At 30.3% G+C, this 22,758-nt stretch overlaps 1 protein-coding gene across 1 annotated transcript; it reads left to right on the top strand.

The window, feature by feature from the left end:
- The first annotated feature begins 463 nt into the window (after positions 1 to 463).
- LOC135950237 (uncharacterized) lies at positions 464 to 22,084 on the top strand. Its single transcript, XM_065499771.1, has 4 exons — positions 464 to 701; positions 3,362 to 4,364; positions 18,222 to 18,515; positions 21,699 to 22,084. Exons 2-4 carry the CDS (start codon positions 3,483 to 3,485, stop codon positions 22,029 to 22,031), a joined length of 1,509 nt encoding a protein of 502 aa, XP_065355843.1. The 5' UTR covers positions 464 to 701; positions 3,362 to 3,482; the 3' UTR covers positions 22,032 to 22,084.
- Positions 22,085 to 22,758: the final 674 nt, after the last annotated feature.

Here is a 22,758-nt window from a genome sequence, read left to right as displayed (position 1 = left end):
ACATTTAAAGAATTAATAAAAAAGTGTGCAATATTTTTTTTATTTTCATTTCTAAGAATTTAACAAATTTTCAGTCACATGAATTTTTTTCAGACAAATAAAAATACAAAAAAAATCAAAACACAAAACAGTGCTGCTTAATAAATAAATTCACAAAAGAACACACAGCAAAATCAACAATAAACAAAAAGCAAAATAAATATCTATTTTACAACAAAATTATTTTCATTTTATATAGCGTTCGGAAATAAATTTACTTACAAAAACAAAAACTACAACAACTACAAGTCATTGTAAACGAATTTTGTCTTTGTTGTTGCTTTTAATTAGCCACTAAAGTTTATTTTAAATTAACATTTTATTTGCCGCCTTGACGTGTCTGCAATCCTCTTGCCCCACATCCCTTGCCACCTTTACATAAAAGTTCTTATTTGACGAAATAATCAAATAAAATTTTATCTTCGATATACATACATATAGGTATATAAAAGACAATAAAAATATATACAGAAATATTAACACATCTCACATACTTGGGTATATTCTTTTTTAATATATCGCCAAAAAGTCTGTGAATTCAAAAGGAGCAAAGTGCAAAAGCAAATACAAAGAACGAAACAAGCAAAGGAAAACACATCAACTCGCACGTACGTCAAATATATGTAACCGTTATTTTCAACGTGATATCACACAACAAATTGGTAAGTTTTGTAATGACATTATATGATTCATTTTTTATTGTTGTATGTATTACATAGTATAAAAATAGTTGTTGCTGATGTTGTAGTTGTTATTGTTAGCATAAACAACAATTGTTATACCGTTATGTTATTAGTGCTGCCAGACATGCTAAACAATGATTAAAATTATGTTGATTGGATTTACATACAAATTTCGAATTTCTGTCATAAAAATAATAAATATTTTATTTATAGAAAATAAAAAAGCGGAATTCACTATGAAGTGCGAATGGTCTTGCATCATTGCAAAAGTAAAATTGTATAGGTTTTTGTATTTATTTTGTTATTGAATTACTGTTCCATTAGCACTTAATATTGAACTCCCTAATGTATTCCATATTTTGCTTTTTCAGACAATCGCTTTTAATTTGAAGGTATATCATTCACCATGAGTGATAAGGATATTAATTAGTTTCTTCATTTGTGTCCCCATAAAGTATACATATGTATATACAGTATTGGCCATAACTAAAGCACTAAGTAAACTAAGTTTTAAATATCTGTTATGTATTATTTTCATTTGTTAATATGTTTATTATTTATTAAATAAATACTTCCAAAGTTAACCTTTCTATAATAGGTAACTTAAAATCAAAAAATATGTTAAGGTAGAAAATGAAACGGACAAAACTAAAGCACCCCTTCAAGGATATATTATAAAAAAAAATGTTCATTAATTTTTTGTTGCAAATCCTTTGTTTTGGATGGCACAAGAGCATCTCTTAGCATATAAGATATTATATTTTTATGCCGTTTTTCGATATTCCTTTCCAGGCTATTTTAACGGCATGAAATAAATCATGAAAATTGCCGATCCTTATTTCAGCAAATTTCACGATTCATTTTCATATTAACAATGTGTCACAAGTTCTTAATAGGATTGAGATCGGGAGATAGACCTGGCCAATGAAGAACTTGAATCTTATTGCTCTGTATCCAAGTCTTACAATCGTTATCCTATTGGAAGCTCCCTATAAGTGGCATCTCTTCACTGGCATAAGGCAACATTACATCTTTCAATACATCACGGTACATGAACCGATCCATAATCCCATAAATTTTATGATTTGGCCCAAATCCTTGACCATAAAAGCAACCCCAGACCATTACATTGCCTCCTCCATGTTTAATTGTTCCTTTGCAATACTTAGGATTCAGTCTTTCTCCTTTTGGTCTGCGTACACGCCTTATTCCATCGGAACTCTTTAAGTTGTATTTGGATTCGTCAGGGAACAGTACTGTCTTTCATTTTTGAACACTCCAGTCGATGTGGGCTTTGGCAAACTTCAGTCTAGCTTCCTTATTCTTAGCTGATAGAAACGTTTTTTTTGCCGGTCGTCAGCTGAATAATCGGGCTTAGACTTGTTCTTACTTGACTAGCTGATGCTGTAGAATCTTTTTGTATTGCTCTTTTGATCAAGGAATCATCATATCGTGTGGTTTTACGCGAACGATCTCCAGAATGCACCGGTGATATGCGACCAGTCTTAAAAAATTTCGAAACGAGCCTGGAAATAACTGATCTGTTAATTGAATATTTTTACTCAATTCATGAGTCCGTCTTCCAGTCTTCAATAACTTTTATTTAAAAAAAAAATAATTGACTTTTTTGAAAACTGATAAAACTATATGAAAAACTATAGAACGGCGCAGATTTTGCCGATGTGCAAAATCAGTCCAACCAAAATCGAAAAGTTTTCATATAAAAAAGGAAAAAAAGAATATTTTACTTTAACACCTACCCAAATGGTTGACCAGGATGCGTGCCTTATTAGCACAGGCACGGATCCTGGTCAACCATTTGAGTCCAAAAATTAGCAAAATAGCTAAATAGTTTTGGGCAGTAAGTCATATACAAAAACTTTGTTCGGACATCACAATGTAAACTTTTTATACGAAATTTTTGTATAGGGCATATGACTTAAAATGCGGGATTTACAATAGATGGCGTATCTTTTGAACGCGGTTTTTGTTTTGAATAACTTATATGTCTCATTTAATTATTGAACATTAATTATAGTGTAACGTTTTTTTTTCCTTCGAAAATGTCGAATTTTGTATCGTCAATACGGGAAGTTTTGCTTTACTTCTTTTATTTTTTAAAAAAGTACCGCTGAAGCACACCGATTGCTCACGAAAGCTTATTATGAATGTGTTCTATCGGTTTCAACGAGACAAAGATCGCACAGGCCAGCAAAAAAGTTTGAAAAACAACATTTGGTCATCAAAAAGATCTTGTAAAATCATTGGGAGCTACACAATCAGCAATATCAAAACATTTGCAAGCAGCAGGATTCATCCAAAAGCAGGAAAATTGGGTATCATATGAATTTAATTGTCACTATCTTAAAATGTTAATAATCCGAAATTGGAAATTAGCATTAGAACTGTTAGGACCGGGACGTAGGTGTGGAATATAAATATATCAGAATTCATTATTTAAAAGTAACAAAGAACGCTAGCCATATAATTTTTTGTTCATACTTTTTGGCTAGACTGTTTACCAAGTAAATTATATATACATAAGAGGAGTATTAATATTCATTACAAATATACATTTCGACTGTTATTATTTAGTTTGTTTATTAATTTGTTTTATATACTTATCTATTTATTTGTAGATCATAAAGTCTGGTGGTGTCTCTCAGCTAAAGTAACGACATATTAAAATACTCTCGCACTCGCAATCTATACATTACGCTCTATTATCTAGAACAAAATAACAACTACGAAACACACAAAATGCTCTCCATTCAGCAATTGATTAAAGCGCTAAGAAAGCTACAAAATAATACTGTAGCTGGTGGAGACTTGGTGAAGAGTATAAAACATGTGGCGGTGTGTGCGAAAAATACCACCGAAACGAATACAATCATACCAGTGGGAACAACATTAATGACGTCAGTACATAATAATGATGATGAGGGAGATATGAAGACAGCCGAGACGTCATCAATGACTGGTAGTCAATTGTCAGAGCAACAGCAACAAACAAATAATGCCAACAGCAGCAGTACTACTTATACCAGTAACGACACTTCTAGTCAGCTGCCATTGAAGCAGCAAACACAACAAAATTTTCATGCTAGTCACAACAAATGTTTCAGTTTGTATTCGCCTCTGAACGCTGACAGTTCGAAAATTCAATGCAATACAGAAACGGTTGAAGCTACTACGCAGGAGTCAGTTTTTAATAAAGCGACAGTGAATAATACTTCTACCAAAACTTCCCCTCTACAACAGTTAAATCATTTACAGTATCAACATCATCAGACACCTCATCATCATCACCACCAACAGCCACAACGTAGCCAACGCATACAGAATTTCTTTCAACAGCAAATTTTTCATCAATTCCATACACAACATAATCAAAATTTAAATACCAAACAAAAGCAAACACAATTTGCCATGTCTTCTTTAGCCGCAGAACCTTTGACCCTACAAAAAGAAGACGCTCGTAATGGTAAGGAAGATTGTCAAGATAGTGCTCCCTCTTCATCGTCCTCGTCTTCTGAATCATGTCCAGATACTAAACAACAGAATTCCTCAACGGGAAAACCCTGTTTCAATACAGGTTTAGCTGATATTCTACAATTTATGGAGTTAATTGGCAATTTAAAGGTAAGTGTGGTCACAGCCCATAGCTCTGTTAAATGTCTGCCATATAATACTTAGTTGAGTAATACGGTGAAAATGTCATAAACAATATTTGTTGTTGTTTTGAACAGTGATTTCAACGAAATTTCTGTTTTACTTTACTCACATATGTTAGAAAAATCGATTTTTTCATCAGGTTATTACTTGAACGTATGTATTCTTTAATTGTTGGGCAACTTCTTCTACTCGACTTGACCACATGTAATTATTGGTTAGTTTTGTTTTTGTTTATTTAATTCATAGATAGAAATGCAAGTACATACCTTTTTATCTCGCTTGAATTATTACAGTCGTCATTTGTTTTGTGGTTATTATTTTTTGTTTTATAATTATAATAACAAAAATTGATTTATGGAAAACAAAGTTTTCATGGTAATAAGTTTTATATTACATTTTTTTTCAAATTCCGCTATTTTTGTGGTGAAATTATTGACAAATGAATTTTGTTATGTTCGAAAAAGTAAAAATTGTTGGATGTCTTAAATTTCAAAAGGGGTTGTTATTGTAGTGAGTATATTCATGTGTTTTGTAAGGAAGAACAATTTGATTTATACAGAATATGTGGAAAACGTAATTGAATGATTGGAGCAAAAAGTTTACTTGAGAATTTGGGCTGTGTCCCCGTAGAGTAGCTACTTTTACTGTAAAACATGTTATGTAATATATTAGGATGATGGAATATTTTGAAACTCTTGATGCTTCTGTCCTGTTGTTTGAAAATGCGCTTACAAGGGAAAAACATATTTTTTTCAATATTTTTGGGGATTTTCCATATGTAATTGCTGCAATTTCCATTCAATATTCATTACAAGTTGCTATGTAACTACGGTTTCTAATTTCTCAGACTTTTTCCATTCTTCGGTAATAATCAAAAACTTCATTCTCTAAAAAAATTGAACTTTTAATAGCTGATATCTCAGGCACTTTAGATCGTAAAAGGCATCTTTATCCAAAATTCCTGGATTTAGACACTTCTTTTAGAGTTGTCCCTATAATCGAATGAAACTTACTGTATCAGAGGAGATTCGAAAGTGAGAACAAGACCTTTCATTCGCGTAAGAATTGAATAATAGTTTCGATACCACTAACTTCACTGAAATCCAGTTCTCTTATCTGAATTGCTATTCTTCTTAAAACTCATTCAATTAATGAAATTGGTCTACTAGTGACCGCTCAAGTATACAGTTCACATTCTTGGGTATGATTTCCCATCTGATGCTTATGATTTTTCTTAGTTTCCCGTTCAATCGTGTCAGCGTGAAAATGGGAACCTTGTATCTCTTAAAGCATCAACTATTAACTTGTATTATTTTCACCAGACAATGTATCTCGTCTGGTGGAATGACAGAATATCAGATAACAGTACTGGACTGGAGGCAGTACTGTTATCTGATATTCTTTCAAATAGAGAACAGAGTGTCTGCCATTCCACCAGACAATGTATCTCCTTTAAAATAATACAAGTTAATAGTTGATGCTTTATCGACTTAGTGTTTTGAGTTCCGCTTTCAGTCTTTGTGATATCGAGTTGAAGCGAATCCCTGAAACTAAAGTTTTATAGTTCGTGGAACCCCATTTCCAGAACAGACTATTGATTTCCAAATCCCACAGAAGTGGAGATAAGGCACCTGCTTAATGTGCAACGCTTTCGGCTAACCTTGAGATCGAAGACATTCTAACATTTGGTTAATCCAGCCCTAACTCAAAATCCCATCTATATCTAAAAAACCTGTGTGAAATATTCCTGAATATATTCCCTTGAGTAGTCTTTGTTCTACTGATATTCGTATTAATGATTCTTTCCAAAGTTTTCAAATTATCACTTTATAGAAAATGTGACTCTTCTTTTAGCTTTTATGAAAACTATCTGTTAAAATTTTGATTTCAATAATGTTAATGAAACCTTCCTTATTGCCAACATTAATTTACTTCTTTTGATACCATTTATTAAATTAAACATTTTATAATTACACTTCAATATAATTTCTAGCTGATTCATTAACAGACCTGTCATGTTTGTTTCAATGAAAAACCACAATCTGGTGAAATAAACAACACATGTAACTCTCGATTATTTTCAACTGGATGTCCCCAAATACGGTGAATGAACTTTTATTTTATATATAAAAGTTTCTACTTATTACAGCCGATGACTATAAAAATAAACTATTGAAATTTAAGACATATTATTAAGTATTCTGGAACGTCTAAGTCTAGAACGTCGTTTGATAAACTTCTTTGTGTTTAGTTGAGTTTGGAAGGTGGTGTTCTCTGTGTACTTCCACTCGGAGACCATAATGTCAATTGTGATTCCCTTCAAGTGTCAGATTCAGAAAAAGTATGCCATGTCTAAATAAGGAGGTACTAGAAATCTAGTACCTAGTCATTTAAATCAATGACTCTGTAGTCTCGGTCAGAAGCAGATAATGTGATTTACTATCTCCAAAGATCTCTGACGGAAGCCGCTGCATTCGTCAGAGAGTCTATATGATCGTTTAATACTGTTGTCGGCCATATAAACCCCTGCCACTGCACCAGAGTCCATCATGAATCTATCAGTGAAACCTGCATTCACTACTGGGGAACTCTACAATGTGAAATAACTTGGGGTGAGATACCGAAGTTAAAGGTCGTGACCCTATGATGTCAGATTCACGTGCTAATGTTATCCTGGCCGATAAGACCTGCCTCTTACAATATCTTAATGTGACCTTCTCGCAATGGTTTTACTAACGAGAACTCAAACTCTTTGAATAAAACTCTGATCAAAGTTGTTATATATAATTTTCTTTAAATCTGTGCAGTATTAACAACAATACATATTGATATAAACATTAATTATGCAACATTGTTGTATAAACAATAATCGTATATGCCAGAGAAACAAAATAAACAAATTTGTTTATATACTAATTCCTCTTAATATTTGTACAAACAAATATGTTCAATGTGAAATAACTTATTTTTTTCATTTTCTAAAGCCTTTTTCTCTCTCTCTCTGCCTCTTTGGATATATTGATATATACGTTTAAATATATGTATATCTGCATTATACGTAATATTATAATGAGTAATACTTTTTTGTTTGCAAAAATAATATATACTTTTTAAATAAAATCAAAAATTGTATGTGTTTGTTAGCAAATGCCAATGAACGTACTAAATAATGCTAACAAAATTTTAATGAAATAGATAATACTCTTTATTATATTAAAAGTAAATTAAAATAAAATAAAGGTCATTTAAATGAAAATATATTTTAGCAATTTAAAATTTTAAGGTATCCCTAATGGTATTAAATGTAGTAAGAAAATAGCTAATTTTGTTATATTATTTCGAAAGTATTTTTTACATAAATACATTCATCGAAATAAGACAAATCGTCTTAACGTAGACAATACAAATAGGATTTCGAATAAAGATTTTTGATTTTTTCATTAATTTCAAATTATATTTGCTATTTGTTAAACTATTGAAATATATTTTAGATTTGCTCTGTAATTGTAGGCTTTATGTTTTTTTTTTTTTGGTAAATTCTATGATTAGCCGATTTGTATCAAATTTATTTTTGTAAAGTGAGCTTAAAATAAAACTCCTTATCTCTAAAATGTCTATTTAATAATAAAAAAATAGCTCTTTCCATATAGTCACGCTTGTAAAGTCTAAATATACATAAAAGATGGAATATATTTATAGTATAAATATTGTAGATTAATTTGTTGATGAAACAATTTTTAAATTGTAGTGTTTCAATTGGTAGCTTAATGTTTGCTGTTCCAGATCTTAGACTAATTACAAAATAATTGTATCTACTTCAGGATAGTTATTTATTTAGCTTATGTTTATAATTTTATAAGGAAGTTTTGTAAATGAATTTCTTTATAGTTTCATGATAGTTTTATGGTCTTGTAAACTGTAGTATTTTCATTAGACTTGCTATATTTGCAAGATTTGTCATTCTTCATATTTTGCCTTCCTCTACGTATAAGCCTTTATTCTAAGTAGACTTGTTTAAATAGTACAACATTGTGTATGGATTTACACCTCTCAATTCATTATGTTAAACTAGTTTCATATGTTGTCACAAAAATTTGAGGTTAGGAAGTAAATTGGCTTTAAAACACTCTATTTTCTAACAAATTATTTTTTATTGATACCAGTAATGTGGGAATTAATAATGGAATATGATTTAGGGTAAATATACAACTATAGCATTTTCCGCATTTACTGACGAATTGCATATTTCACAGCTACCGGGCCTTTTAAATGGCTGCAGAGAAATTAGGCCAGGGGCATTAAATCCCAAGAATGATTCGGCCAATTGACAACGCCAAATTGAGAAATTACCCACCATCAAAAAATATTGGTGAAATATTCATCGCAGACCCACAAAAGTATATATATTCTGGGCCCTTATGAAATTCTAAGATGATTTGTTTGGTATTGAAAATGGGCAATATCTGTATGTGAGCACAAATTAGTTCTAAGTACTCTGAAATTATATTGTAAAGTACATATATTGAAAATCGGTCAAAATTTGTCCCTAGTCCCTATACAATGTTCGCCTCCGAAAATGATTTGAACATTCAAATTGTCTTATAATCAGGGCTGCCAGATGAATTTGGGAAAAAATCGTCAATATCCCGATAAAAAAGAATAAATTCGTCATTTCGAATTTTAAAAATCGTCAAAAAAATCGAAAATTAAAAAGGTCAAGATTTCTAACAGTAATTTTAAATTTCTATTTAAAAAGTGAACGAAAACATCACATTTATCAAAAAACATTTCTTAAAATTGAAGTTTATAAATAAGGGATCACTAAAATAAAAAAGTAAAGCTCAATTTAATTATAATATAAGGTTTCATTCAGAAGTTTTTTTTAAATAAAACACATAAAATATAATTTAATGTCTAAATCTTTATTATCACCCGAAAGAACAATCTCTGACATTACTTTTTAACGATAATTTCATTAAAATATAGCACCACGCTGTAGGTGATCCATTCGGAAGGTAATAATTTGAGCTTGGCGGCTTCAATTAAATTCTGAATCAATTTTGTCAAAATAGAAAAAGTTGCTTCAGAATTTTTCCGTTTTATTTCAGTAATTTATTTACAAAAATTGATTTAAACTCTAAAAATTTTAATTGACAAAATTCAAAATCTAAATATTCACCAACAAATTGAGAAAATTCTTTAACTATTTCATAAAATAGTACCATATTTTCATAATGCAGAAAATCGTCATTTTCGAGAAAGAAATCGTCAAATCGTCAAATTGCTATTTTTGAAACCAAAAATCGTCAAAATGACGAAAAATCGTCAAATCTGGCAGCTATGCTTATAATAATTAATAACGTGATTAAATTGAACATAAAAATGTTTTATATGAACCTAATTGTGTTTTCTTTTCTGACACAAAATGTTGCCAATATATTTTGTACCATTTATTAAATGTTACCCATACCCTCATAATGTGATGCATTTTTAACGATCACAATAGAACATTACCATTTATGCAATTTTCTTTTATGTAGCTTCGAAATATAAATCTATACTTTTTGCTTACATAAAAAGTGGTGCATTTCTAAACCTTTGAGGGTGAAACATGTACCATATATTCAGGGTTTTAGGGTAACACAAAGAAGCATAAAAGGCAGAAAAAATGCATCATTTATGCCAGAAAAGTAAACACCATAAATCTTTCTAACAACTTTTGTGAGGATCGGTCCGTAATTGGCCCTAGATAATAACCACTATATCAGAAAATATTTTATTGTCACATATTGGTCACTCTCATTTGTTTTTATTAAAAAAAGAGTATTTTTAAATTCATTATCACTTAAACCCATGCTTCCCAATCTATTTGCTGCTATGAGTCAGTTTTTATACCCTTCACCTTCGTGAGAAGGGTATATATCTGTCTGTCTGTTTTTAAAATTAAAAAAGAATTTAAAATATAAATAATTAAAAAATTTAAATTTTAAAATAACAATTCGAAAAAATGTTTTTTCCAAAAAATTAAAAACAGCTTTGGAATACAAATTTTTGTTTATCTAAAAATATTTAAAATTTGTATTTTGAAGTATAATTTGGTGAAGGGTATATAAGATTCGGCACAGCCGAATATAGCTTTTTTACTGGTTTTTTAAATGTCCTCCCAATTATCATATTTTGAATGAATAGTCATTCTTAGAATTAATGTAATCTAAATGGTTTGACGGTAAACGGATTGAGGAGATATTTATAAGCAAACACGTTTGTTGAAATTTGACATTGCCCATCAAAGTTACTGAAGTTGATCCTTGGTGGTGATAGCACCTCACTTTTAGAAGCACTGACTTCATGTTCATAATTTTAAACTGTAGGGCCGCTGATATTGAAGGTTTTACCAGAAAATTTTAACATCTCTGGAAGAAAGGGCAATTAATAAGGTACATTATCTCAGAGAATCTTAATATGCATTAAAATCCTAAAGCTTGCGTTTCTACACAAATACATTTTTTTGTACGTGTGGTGGAAGACTCAGCAGTTAAGCAAGTCGTTAATGTATCCTCTATAGACATTAATTGTCACTAATGTCTGATTACTTGGTTGACCCCAATTTATGTTCTTTATATAGGGTTCCTAATCGAGAAAAATTTCCCGGGAATTCCTGGGAATAATTTGTTGTAAATTTTCAGGAAATGTTTAACGGGAATTTCTTTATAAGAGAGAAGTCAACTGGAAATTCGTACAAACTGGTTTATGCAAATTTTGATGATATAATTCTCAAACAGATTATTTTATTTTTTGTTTAAGTAAACTGAAATCCCTTGTAACCTAGCGTGAAGTCAATTGTCATGTTAATTGTCTTGAGATTTTTTAAGAATGAGTATTGGAAAATATAAAGCAAATTTCATTATATACTAATTTGTGTCTGCAACAAATATATGTGTTACAAACGGAATGACAAAATCAATTTAAACCCATCTTTTTTTTTAAGTTGGGTATAAAAACTGCCTCTATTAGAGAAAATCAACCAATTATAATTACAGGTGCCATAACTTGGCCTTAATGGTCTGACGATTTTGTTATACATATTATGTTTTGTTTTTCATTTATCTATTTTACTTATTTATTTATTTGGCCATTCACTCAGTCAAGGCCAAGATCATTGTCACTCACTACATTAGCAGTCAACTAGTGTTTGTTTATTTTCCTCTAGTATTATGTATTATTTACGAGTATATTATTATGTGTACATCAATAAGAAACGTTTTTGGCTTTTGAATTAAAATATTCACTTTTAAATACTTATGAAATAAATCACAGACAAAAATTTCTTCAGAAACAACCGTTTCACTTTCATTGTAATATTAAATGCATAAGGTTAAACAAATTCCGTACTATTATGAATTTGAAACTTCTGACATAAATCAATCCTGTGCTATCCTTGAATATTTATGAACATGAAGCCTTGAAATCTAGTGAACATTTATTTATTTATTCAAATTATTTGATCAATAAATTATACTTAAATAAGCAGATGTTAAAATATGGGGGAGTGTTTATTAAATTTTAATAGACTCGACATAATGAATTAATGAAATGGCAGGTTTGTGTTTGTTTTATTAGGTAAATATTGAATATAAATATGAACTTATTAAGAGTAGTTATATACGTGGGACACTATGAAAGTTTTGGGCAAATGCACTTCTACAGTTTCAATTTTCTATATTGAAATAGAAAATAATAAATTTTTAGGCAGTTATGAATGTTTAAATTTATTTTAGGGTACTGAAGGTCTTAAACCTTTATATCTTTAAAACTTTTGGAAAATTTCATTGAACTATTTCTTGAATCGAAATAATTGTGAGCTATCCCTCGTATTTCTAATAAATTCACAGAAATTCTGACTAAATTGTTAATCACTACTTTTGAAAGGCATATGCTCCAAATTTTATTTATTTTTCCTAAACAAAATTGTATGTATTTACTTATGCATTTTCAGAAACATTCCATAAAAACAAAAGTTTCCCTTTGTTTTCAATATTGACTATTTAGCTTTGTTTGCATGAACTTTAACTTTGATAGTGATAGATAAGTAAGTTGCAATAAATATTAGCTTAAATATTTCTGTTTTGTACATTGTAAATAAAACGTTTGTATATATTTTATTATCTCTTTCATAGTTTCACTGTCATTGTCATAATTATGATTATATTTTTGTTGGATATCAATCATACTCTTACTTCAACTACAATACTACAGTTGCATTTCACTTGTAATTTATATAGAATTTATCTTTGTTTCAAATCAAAAAAGTTTTGTTGCGTGCTTAACAGTAACAATCTTATCGCTATGACGAAATTAAAATCAAATTTACTGTATTAACCCTGAAATTTTTATTTGATTAGTTACCATGACAAATTGAATTTAAAACTTAAGGTGCGAGACAAATTCGGCAGCTTTTAATTGGAATGGAAATTTATGACAGTCATATAGTTATGGACAAAAATTTGTTCCAACAATTGTTGCAGCAAATCGATTGCTTCTAGTGTTTCTAAACCAAAGGTCGGCACTCGACCTGCGTCGACCATGATCGCTTATTTACATGTGAATAACACCAATGGCAACGAAAATCATAAAAAATATAAAATATCACAATAAATAGCTAGTTAGATTACAGATAAAGAAAGTGGATAACATGTTATTATAATCTATATTCCATGTTCTCTTAATGCCGATCCTGTCGCTAAAACTATCGCAAACAGTCTTAGGTTAGGTTGAAAGAAGATCACACTGTTAGTGTATGTTTAACACAATACCATTATCGTTGATCTATAGTGATTCCTCAGAGATTGATAGCTTCCTTAGTCCTTAGTGCAACTGCATTCGTGTCCACACAGTGAAGTTTTTGATTTTCAGTTTTTAACATTTCTGTACAGAACGAATATGAACGAATAATTGTGGATGACATACTCAAAAAAACTTCATGTACATGAAACAGAGTACCTTTTTCCATTCATCTTTCCCCTTTCTTTAACAAACTCAAATGTTTTGCAGCAAATGTTTCCAAGTATGGATGGGGACTTATCATCAGCAGCTTTCGTTGGTACAGTTTAGCATCATTGGATACTTTCAAAAAATGTAGCTAACTTTGAATATATCACTATTACTAGACGCTTCAAGTCCTCTAGATTCTGAAATTAAAAATAGTAAAATCATTTAAGCCAATTGCGATGACTGAAATGCATTGACAGAGGATGTGAAGGGTGTTCTCTCCTTCCTCACCACAAAATCATAAGATCATTATGACCTGTAATACATCATCAATTCATGTTTACTAATACCTATAGTGCGATTGAATATTCAGTTTCGGAATAGACCAAAAGTACACATAACATCAGTATTAAAGATTTTATAGTGGCTTCGATTAACTTTTTGGGCGAGATGGTCAACTTAAGCTTAAAATCGGACATGTCCTGGGATACATTACCTGTGTTCTTCAATTTTTTTTTTATAAGTGTCCAATATCTTTCTACAGGCCGAAGGTCTGGGTAGTTGGGTGGATTTGCCTCCCGTAGTGCAAAATTTACATTATTACTTGACACACAAGAAATTTCTTGGGGAATTGTTTTTGTTTTTTTTTTGTCCATCAGACACATAAAAATTGTGACCCGGAATTTGTGAAAAGTCTTCCAGTACATAAGTGTCATCATACAACAAGTGTATTTTTTTATAAAATTTTACCTGTATTTTTCGCTTGATCTGGAACTTTCTGAACTTTATACGACTTCATACGCCTACGACAGTTTCGTACTAGATTAAAGAAAAGCATTTTATCTTTAATCTAGTACGAAACAGTCGTAGCCGAAAGACGTTTACGCCAACCATGATAAGGGTGAATATCTGACATATATTTCAAAAGCTAACGTGATTAAAAAAAAATAATAATTTGTTGGACAAACAATGAGTTTGTTATGTATTATCTTCAACTTATCACAGAAAATTATACTTCCCGTGCTATTTGCTTTCTTTGAACCGCTTCAGTATTTTGATTTAAAAACTTCCAGTTATCTCTGGGCCCATGCTTAAGGTAATCTCCTTGTTATTGGTTTTTATATTCTCTAACTGATTGATCGACTTATATTGAGTTGATCATTCTGTTTGAATCTAAATTGAACAGATCGATTTGCAGTATTCTAAACATTGCCTCGGTAGCTAGAACTAGGCGCTCTTGTAATCAGAGTATGAAAACAAACAAAACATTTCGCAAACGTTTGCAAAATGTACAAAACAAACCAAAATTTTTATATTGTATTGTACATGAGCAAAAACAAAACAAAAACTTTTCAAGTGACAAAGAGAGAAAACGAAACGATTAGCTTTTCACTCATCTTCATTATTTAATTTACCGTTACAATCGTACATTTGAGTACAAAACAGATAGAGAAACGTATTTTTTATTCGTTTTGTTTTTTATTGTACTGTGTTCTCTATTATAATGAGTAAATCAATTACCAAACGTTTGTTAAACGTTTTTTATTAGATTTTTTTTTTATAACTGCGTACGTTTATATTAATGTACAGTTTGCGCTCATGAGCAAAAACAATACAAAAAAATGGGACAATCATTCTCATTGTTTTTGTTTGGTTTTAGTTTTATTCACTGCAAAGAACAAAACAAAACGATAGCAAACGTTTCGATTTGTTTATTTCCGTACTCTGCTTGTAATACTCTGAGCCACTATTCTATTCACTATTTCTGAGAATTAAGCATAAGCACGTCTATTGTCGGCCACTATACAAGTGATTTATGCCAGTATTGGCCTATTTATCGCCATATGTATCCTATAAATTATTCTTGATTTAAGTACACACGTTTTAGGTATTAAACCTATTTCACACCTAAAAGCTTCATTTTCTTTGACATATTTAAAGATTTCTCACCCAAGTTTAGGAACTCTTAAGTTCGGTATTATTGTGCTTGTGAATTGAAACATCTTTATTTTTTGATAATTAACATCAAGGTTTATGCTTCATTGACTTAATTACCTGAGAGCACATTTTATTACTTCAGTATATGTTCAGATTGAAAAGGTTTTCATGTATTCGGAACAGAACAACATTGTCATCATATGATATTACGCCCACTTGATTTAGAAGATTTTATACCAGAATCCACAAGGTTGGAGTTATTTCGCTCCCTTGGGGTGTCTTCCTACTTGCAAGTCATCAATGAAACCTCCATCCATTTAATCATGAATTTTCCGTTAGGAGAGTACCTTTCTAATCCATTCATTAACTATTTAAACACTATCAGATTTGCTGATTGCTCTTTCGGGATGAAGATTAAAGAATCTAAAGTGGTTCTGATTACACTCGTTCTAGAACTAGTTGTTTTAGAACAAGTTCTGCATATTTTACTGGGATGCACATATTTAGTAAGAACATTTTCGAATCGAAATATTAACATTCACCCCTATCGCGAATCAATATTTCACATGAAATATTTTTCCTTTTTTCGTTCATCAACTTTGTTCACGTGAAAAAGTTCCCCTTGTTGTGAAATTTTTAGATGAAATTTTGTAAGCAATAAACAGCTGTTACGAACAAAGTTAACTATTGTGAATGAAAAGTTCATGGAAATATCACGATAGCAATTTTCCCTTCGAGGGAAATTGATATTTCATGGGAACAAAATTTCACATGTTATTGCCGATGGGGTGATTATTTTGTTAAAATGTATGATTATTCGACATATTTTGTACTTTGTAATACTATTTATTTATGTGTTAAATAAATATTTCCATTCATTATTATTAAATAATTTATTATTGCGTATATGAAACAAAATTTGCTGAATTTACATAATCGTATAGAATTTTCGTTCAAATAAATAAACTCACGTGAGTGATAATCATTAAAAAAAATGGAAAATATATACACAAGTATGAGTAAATATTCCAATTTGAAAATAATACATAAGCACTTTTTTATTTAAGTTGAACAATAAATGAATTTATATTTTTATATATATTTTTCTTAAAAATGCAATAATTTGTTTTTAACAAAAAATCAGCTAAATATACATTGAAATTTGACTGCAAATTATTGGATTTATTCCAAAGAATTTAAAACCATTAAGTAAAATGTATGAATGAGAAATGAGCAGGTATATACAAAACAATAACATGTGTATATGTACTTGGATTTACAGCTATGAAACAAATTTTAAAGTTCAAAAATATTTATCCCCAGATTCATAAACAATTTTTATATTGATTGATTTTGTCATTCCGTTTATAACATATCGAAATATTGCTCGTAGAACCAAAATGTATATATATTCTGGGTCCTGGCAGCTAGCTGGCTGAAATTTTCCACAATTAATCTGAAAATTTAAAATAACGGTTCATGATTTCACTTAGCCCTCATGCAAAAGTCCCCGGAATACTGTTTGAGCAGTCATAAATATGTTCATTATGAGCCAATCCTGATAAAATTTTGGTTTTCTAAATATCAATTGCGGAATTTACAATAAATGGATTATCTTTTGAACGCGGTTTTTTTCGATGTCGAATATCGAATTTTGTGTCAAGAAAGCGTCATATGCGGGAAGTTTGGCTTTATTTCTTTAATTTGAAAAAAGTGCCGCTGAAGCACACCGATTGCTCACCAACGCATATGGTGCATGTGTTCCATCGGTTTCAATGTGCGACAGATGGTTTGTTCGGTTCAGAAGGTCAGCCAAAAATGTTTGAAGACCAAGAATTGCAGGCATTACTTCATGAAGATTGTTGTAAAACTCAGCAGGATTCTTCCAAAAGCAAGTGAGTGATCAAAAAATATTTACGATATCGAAATTATAATAAAATGTACTAAATATCTTGCTCGATTAATTTTACTCGATATCGAATGCGGTAATTCGGTCCCACGGAAATTGGGTATTGAAGCCGAGATACCTTGAAAGAAGCTACATATATAAACTTTTCAATACCTGTTAAAAAGTATTTAGAATGAAGTGGTTGGGAAGTTTTGCCCCACCCGCTTTATAGTCCAGTCCATGCCCGTTTGACAGAGTATACGATATTGTCTTGATTCGATCTTGGCCTCAAAAGATGATCAGTTCTTTTATCTCGGAATCCATATGTTGCCAGAAAGATGGGAAAATGTCATAGCTAACAATGGCCAAATGTTTCAAAATAAAAGCCAAACATTTGAAAAAATCCGTCTACCAAATTTCAGATGGTGATAAAAATTTATTTTATTGCTTAATTACCGTTACAAAATTACTTAAAATCTAATATATTTTGTCTGTATCATTTCGGTAATCATCCTTAAAATATTGCCAATAAATATAATTCAATTTAGCTGTTGATTTAGCTGAGGTTGTTGTACAGCTTTTATTTTGCAATTGCTGCTAAAACTGTGACGTCAAGTAAACAAAATAAAAGGGAAAAAAAGACATTAAACAATTAAAACGTAATAAAATTGTTTTATCAATTGTCAACACAATTGTATTATATTCGCAAATACTGTGTGAGCTTTCACGTGTTATAATTAAATGAAAATTATAGATAATTCAATAGAAAATGTGGAAGCAACATATAAATCGTCTTGACAAATTCTACCCACAATAGTCGGAAGACAGACATTCAACTAATTAAGATAATTGAATCTAATTTACACTTATAAATATGTATTCGAAGAAAATCCCACAATTAGATGATATAATTCTAAGTAAAGTAATATTTATTTACACATATTTAAAATAATTGCTTTATTTATTTTATGTAATTAAATTTAATAATTTGATTTATTTTTTATTTGCAGCATACAAAACGTACTGGTTGGGTATTGCGCAATGTCAATGATTGTGAGTCCATTTCTGGTCACATGTATCGTATGAGCATTTTAACATTCTTATTGGATGGTTCGGAGGGTCTAAATCAAATCAGATGCATGGAATTGGCTTTGGTTCATGATTTGGCTGAAAGTTTAGTTGGTGATATAACACCCTTCTGTGGTGTATCGAAGGAGGAAAAGAAAAATATGGAATTTAAGGCCATGGAAGATATTTGCAAATTGATTGAACCTAGAGGCAAACGTATGATGGAATTGTTTGAGGTAAGTTGGGTGATGAAGTTTTAATAATATTTGTTTATAATTTAAAAGCCGTTTGTCAATATTTTATGTAATAATTATATTTAAGTATGAAGCAGAAAGATGACTGAAAGATCCAGCAATTGTGAAATCCTGATAATTTACTCATTACGATGGGCTACAAAGAGACATATTTCAGGTTGATTGGTCAAACATTTTTAATAAGAAAGGAAATCTGTTTGCTAATCGATTGAATAATAAACATGTTGAATGGACATAACTTTCCACTGACTAGAAGGATTTTAAATTCAATAAAACACCTGATGTTGACAAAGATATATTCTTGATTAAGGAACTATCAACAAAAACAATACAATTCAAAATAGTCCTACTATCATTAGTCGCAAGCATGAATTGTATTTCGTGGACTTCACAACATTCATGCCATATTACAGCTTCTAACACTTAATGAATACTAAGTTGGATCTGTAATTGAGTGCAAAGTTTAGTCACTAATGCCCGCAAAATGGATCGATTGACGGCGCTGCTCATACTTGAGAATACAAGAAATTCGAAAGACTTCTATATGACGAACTTTCTATAAACTGCTAGGAACGTTATTATTTTTCAAGATATATTGCTCTTCACAATGATCAATAATACGAAGAAATTAATCGTTAATTATCTGAAAGAATAGAGTTAAACAAGGGGATATATAGGGTGAAATTCTGAAGCAATTCTGATTGTAGGTAGAAAACCTTTCTAACACCCACTTTATATTTATCAAGTTTTTTTGAACTTAAAATATTTCGTAATTTTGGCATAGTTTTTAAAAAGGCATCAACTTTGGTGCTGTAATAAATGTCCAATACGTAAGATGAATATTTCGACAATTAAATAAAAAATTGAACTAAAGTGTCTCCTAATGAGAAACATGCCAATATTATTTCCAAAAAGCTCATAAAAATGTTACTTTTGGGTTGTTGAAAAGCTCTTAATCTATCTAGTTGACCTAGAAGGTCAACGTGACAGTTCATTAAACTAATCCAATCGAAGTCTTTTCGTTTAATACTAGTCAGAAAATTAGATTCAATTAATTTATATTTCGGACAATAGAAAGATCAACTATTAAAGGTTTTGTCGAATTATTGTATATAAAGACTTACGATTGAAGCTGATGGTGGGCAATAGAAATACCTATGATTCAAGCTAATATTGTACACTAGAAAGAATCAAATTTTGAACAATGGAAACAAATTTTGGGCACTAGAAAGAAGCATATTTTTGACAATATAAATATGTACCTATGATGGTTGCTAATTTTGGACAGTAGAAAAAGCTAATTTTGGACAATAAGAAAACCTACGATTGAAGTTAATTTTGGACAATAGAAAGACCTACGACAGAAGGTCTTTTGGACAGTAGAAAAGGCTAATTTTGGACAATAAGTAGACCTACGATTGAAGTTAATTTAAGACAATAGAAATATCTGTGATGGAAGCTAATTTTGAAGAGTAAAAATTTTGGACAATAAGAAGACCTACGATTGAAGTTAATTTTGGACAATAAGAAGGAATACGATTGAAGTTAATTTTAGACAACAGAAATACCTATAATGGAAGTTAATTTTGGACAGTAGAAAAAGCAAATTTTGGACAATAAGAAGACCTACGATTGAAGTTAATTTAAGACAATAGAAATATCTGTGATGGAAGCTAATTTTGAACAGTAGAAAAAGCTAATTTTCGACAATAAGAAAACCTAGGATTGAAGTCAATTTTGGACAAAGGAAAGACCTACGATTGAAGTTAATTTTGGACAATAAGAAGCCCTACGATTGAAGTTAATTTTGGATAATAGAAATACCTATGATCGTTGCTAATTTTTGACAGTGTACTTCTATAGAAGACGTAAATTTTGGACAATAAGAAGCCCAACGATTGAAGTTAATTTTGGACAATAAGAAGACCTATGACTGAATTTAATGTTGGACAATAGGTCGAGCTACAATTGAAGCTAATTTTTGACAGTTGAAAGACCGTCGATTAAAGCTACTTTTTGACAAAAGAAAGACCTACGAATGAAGCTAATTTTGGACAATAAGAAGACCTACGATTGAAGCTAATTTCGTACAATAGAAACCCCTAAGATTGAAGCTAATTTTGGACAATAGAAAGACCTACGATTGAAGCTAATCTTGGACAATAGGGAGACCTACGATTGAAGCTAAATTTGGACAATAAAAAGACCTACGATTGAAGCTAATCTTGGACAATAGAAAGACCTACGATTGAAGCTCACATGAGTCGTGTTCAGAAGAGGTTGAATGTGAAAATCAGTTGATGTTTCTAATGCAGGTACTGACCCTATTTGGGTTACTTCAGAAAGACTATGCTCGCTCGTATATAAAATAGCAGTGTCCCTTAACTATTGTCTCATTTACCTAAGGGGCGCTCGTTGTAAGCGTTGAAGATATGGCGGTTAGATTGGTCTAAACATGACCAAATCAAACTACCAAAAGATTTATGGGGTTCATTCGACTTTCTGATATGAGGAAGCTTTAGGAATGCATAAAAAAAATACAGGCACATCGTAGAATACCTCATAGATTTAAGACCCATTAAACACGTTTACGCTATAACTACGTTTGTCTGTAATTTAAGGATGTATATTATTCCTTGACCAGTTCCAATTTAGCAAAATCCTATTATAACTCGTTTTCGGAAATCCTAATTACTGATATATCGGTTGGTAGTGTACTGGATATATTTGTTAGTCTGAATAAAATTCGTATTCTAAACTTCTCAATGTAAACTCCACCTCGTCCTCTCCCTTTAGAAACAATCCATAAAATTACACAGATTCAAAAATAAAGGAGAGAACCTCCAAATGTCTGGTTTCTACGGAGATCGAGAAGCGGAAGTTCCTTAGAAAGAATAGTTTAGATAAGTAATATATCAAAAAGATATTCCATTTCCATCAAATCTACAATAATTATTGAAAGATCAATTGATAATTGAAAGATCAATTGCTAATTGAAAGATCAATTGATAATCATTTAATCGATCATCTTTAAAATTTGATCAAATACTTTATCAATATAAAAACAATTGAGGAATGGCGAATAATTACAAAACAAATATTACTTTTTAAATTTTCTATATTTCATTTGACCCTAATATAAATATTTTTTATTTTCTATTGCAGGAATACGAGCACGGAGAAAGTGCTGAATCTAGATTCGTCAAAGACTTAGATCGTTTGGATATGGTTATGCAAGCATTTGAATATGAGAAAAGAGACGATTGTCTACTCAAACATCAAGAGTTCTTCGATTCTACCGAAGGCAAATTTAAGCATCCATTTGTTAAGAAATTAGTCAATGAAATCTACGAACAACGTGATAAATTGGCTAAGGCTAAAGGAGCTGTGCCACCACCCAAAATTGAGGTACCAAATATGGATGCACCAACAACAAATGGTCACTGTACTAAAACAGAGACTGCAGAAAAGACTATTGAGACAACAAAATCAAGTTGATAAAAAGGAGGCCTTTATTTTTATAAACAAAAAAAGTAAATACAACTAACAAAGAACAACAAAAAAAAAAAACAAAAAAACTAAATAAAAAGTTAGCAAAAATGCCAGAAGACGAGAGAGGTGGAAAGTAAGTGGTTTAGTGTGATCCTAGTTATTCGTTTAGCTATTATCATTTTAAGACTCTAGTTAGTAGTAGATAAATTCTACACCTACACATAATACATATATAAACAATTAAGTTAAACAAAAGAACAACACGTTATAAAACAATTTTATTAATGTAATTATTAAGGCAAGTTTTTAAATTATTTTTTTAAAAATGTTTAATTTACGTTTTTATTTTTTGTTTCGTTCGTTTTTAAGAATTTATTTAAATGTTTTAATTGTATGCTGATTAAAAAATGAAACAATAAGGTTGTTGTTAAATTTATTTAAACAAAAACCTTAGCTAAGAGTTCCACTAAAAAGAAACTAATTTTAATTATTTTAAAACAAAATAGAAAATCAATTATAATTAAAGAGGACAACAAATTTTATGTTGAATTTACTAAAAATTGTTTAATTTCAAAGGATTTGCTTTAAAATTTGTTTCGAAACTGAATATTTACGAATTATACATGAAAATTCGAAAGTGTTAACTTTAAAATCGAATTACTTTGAAGTCTATTCATTGTTTTAAAATTGTTTGTGTTCTATTTAAAAGACCTTTAAGTTTTATTAAATTTTA

Source organism: Calliphora vicina, chromosome 2 (genome assembly GCF_958450345.1).
Source record: "Calliphora vicina chromosome 2, idCalVici1.1, whole genome shotgun sequence".
NCBI classification, from domain to species: Eukaryota; Metazoa; Arthropoda; class Insecta; order Diptera; family Calliphoridae; genus Calliphora; species Calliphora vicina.
The sequence above is the reverse complement of the archived record's forward strand: the minus strand, read 5'-3'. Positions and strand labels throughout refer to the sequence as shown.

What these genes read in the sequence shown, in the direction of transcription:
- LOC135950237 (XM_065499771.1), top strand. Translation starts at nt 3,483, where the DNA reads ATGCTCTCCATTCAGCAATTGATTAAAGCGCTAAGAAAGCTACAAAAT. An exon ending in AGTTAATTGGCAATTTAAAG is followed by an intron (nt 4,365 to 18,221) that starts GTAAGTGTGGTC and finishes TTTTATTTGCAG; the next exon opens with CATACAAAACGTACTGGTTG. An exon ending in GTATGATGGAATTGTTTGAG is followed by an intron (nt 18,516 to 21,698) that starts GTAAGTTGGGTG and finishes TTTCTATTGCAG; the next exon opens with GAATACGAGCACGGAGAAAG.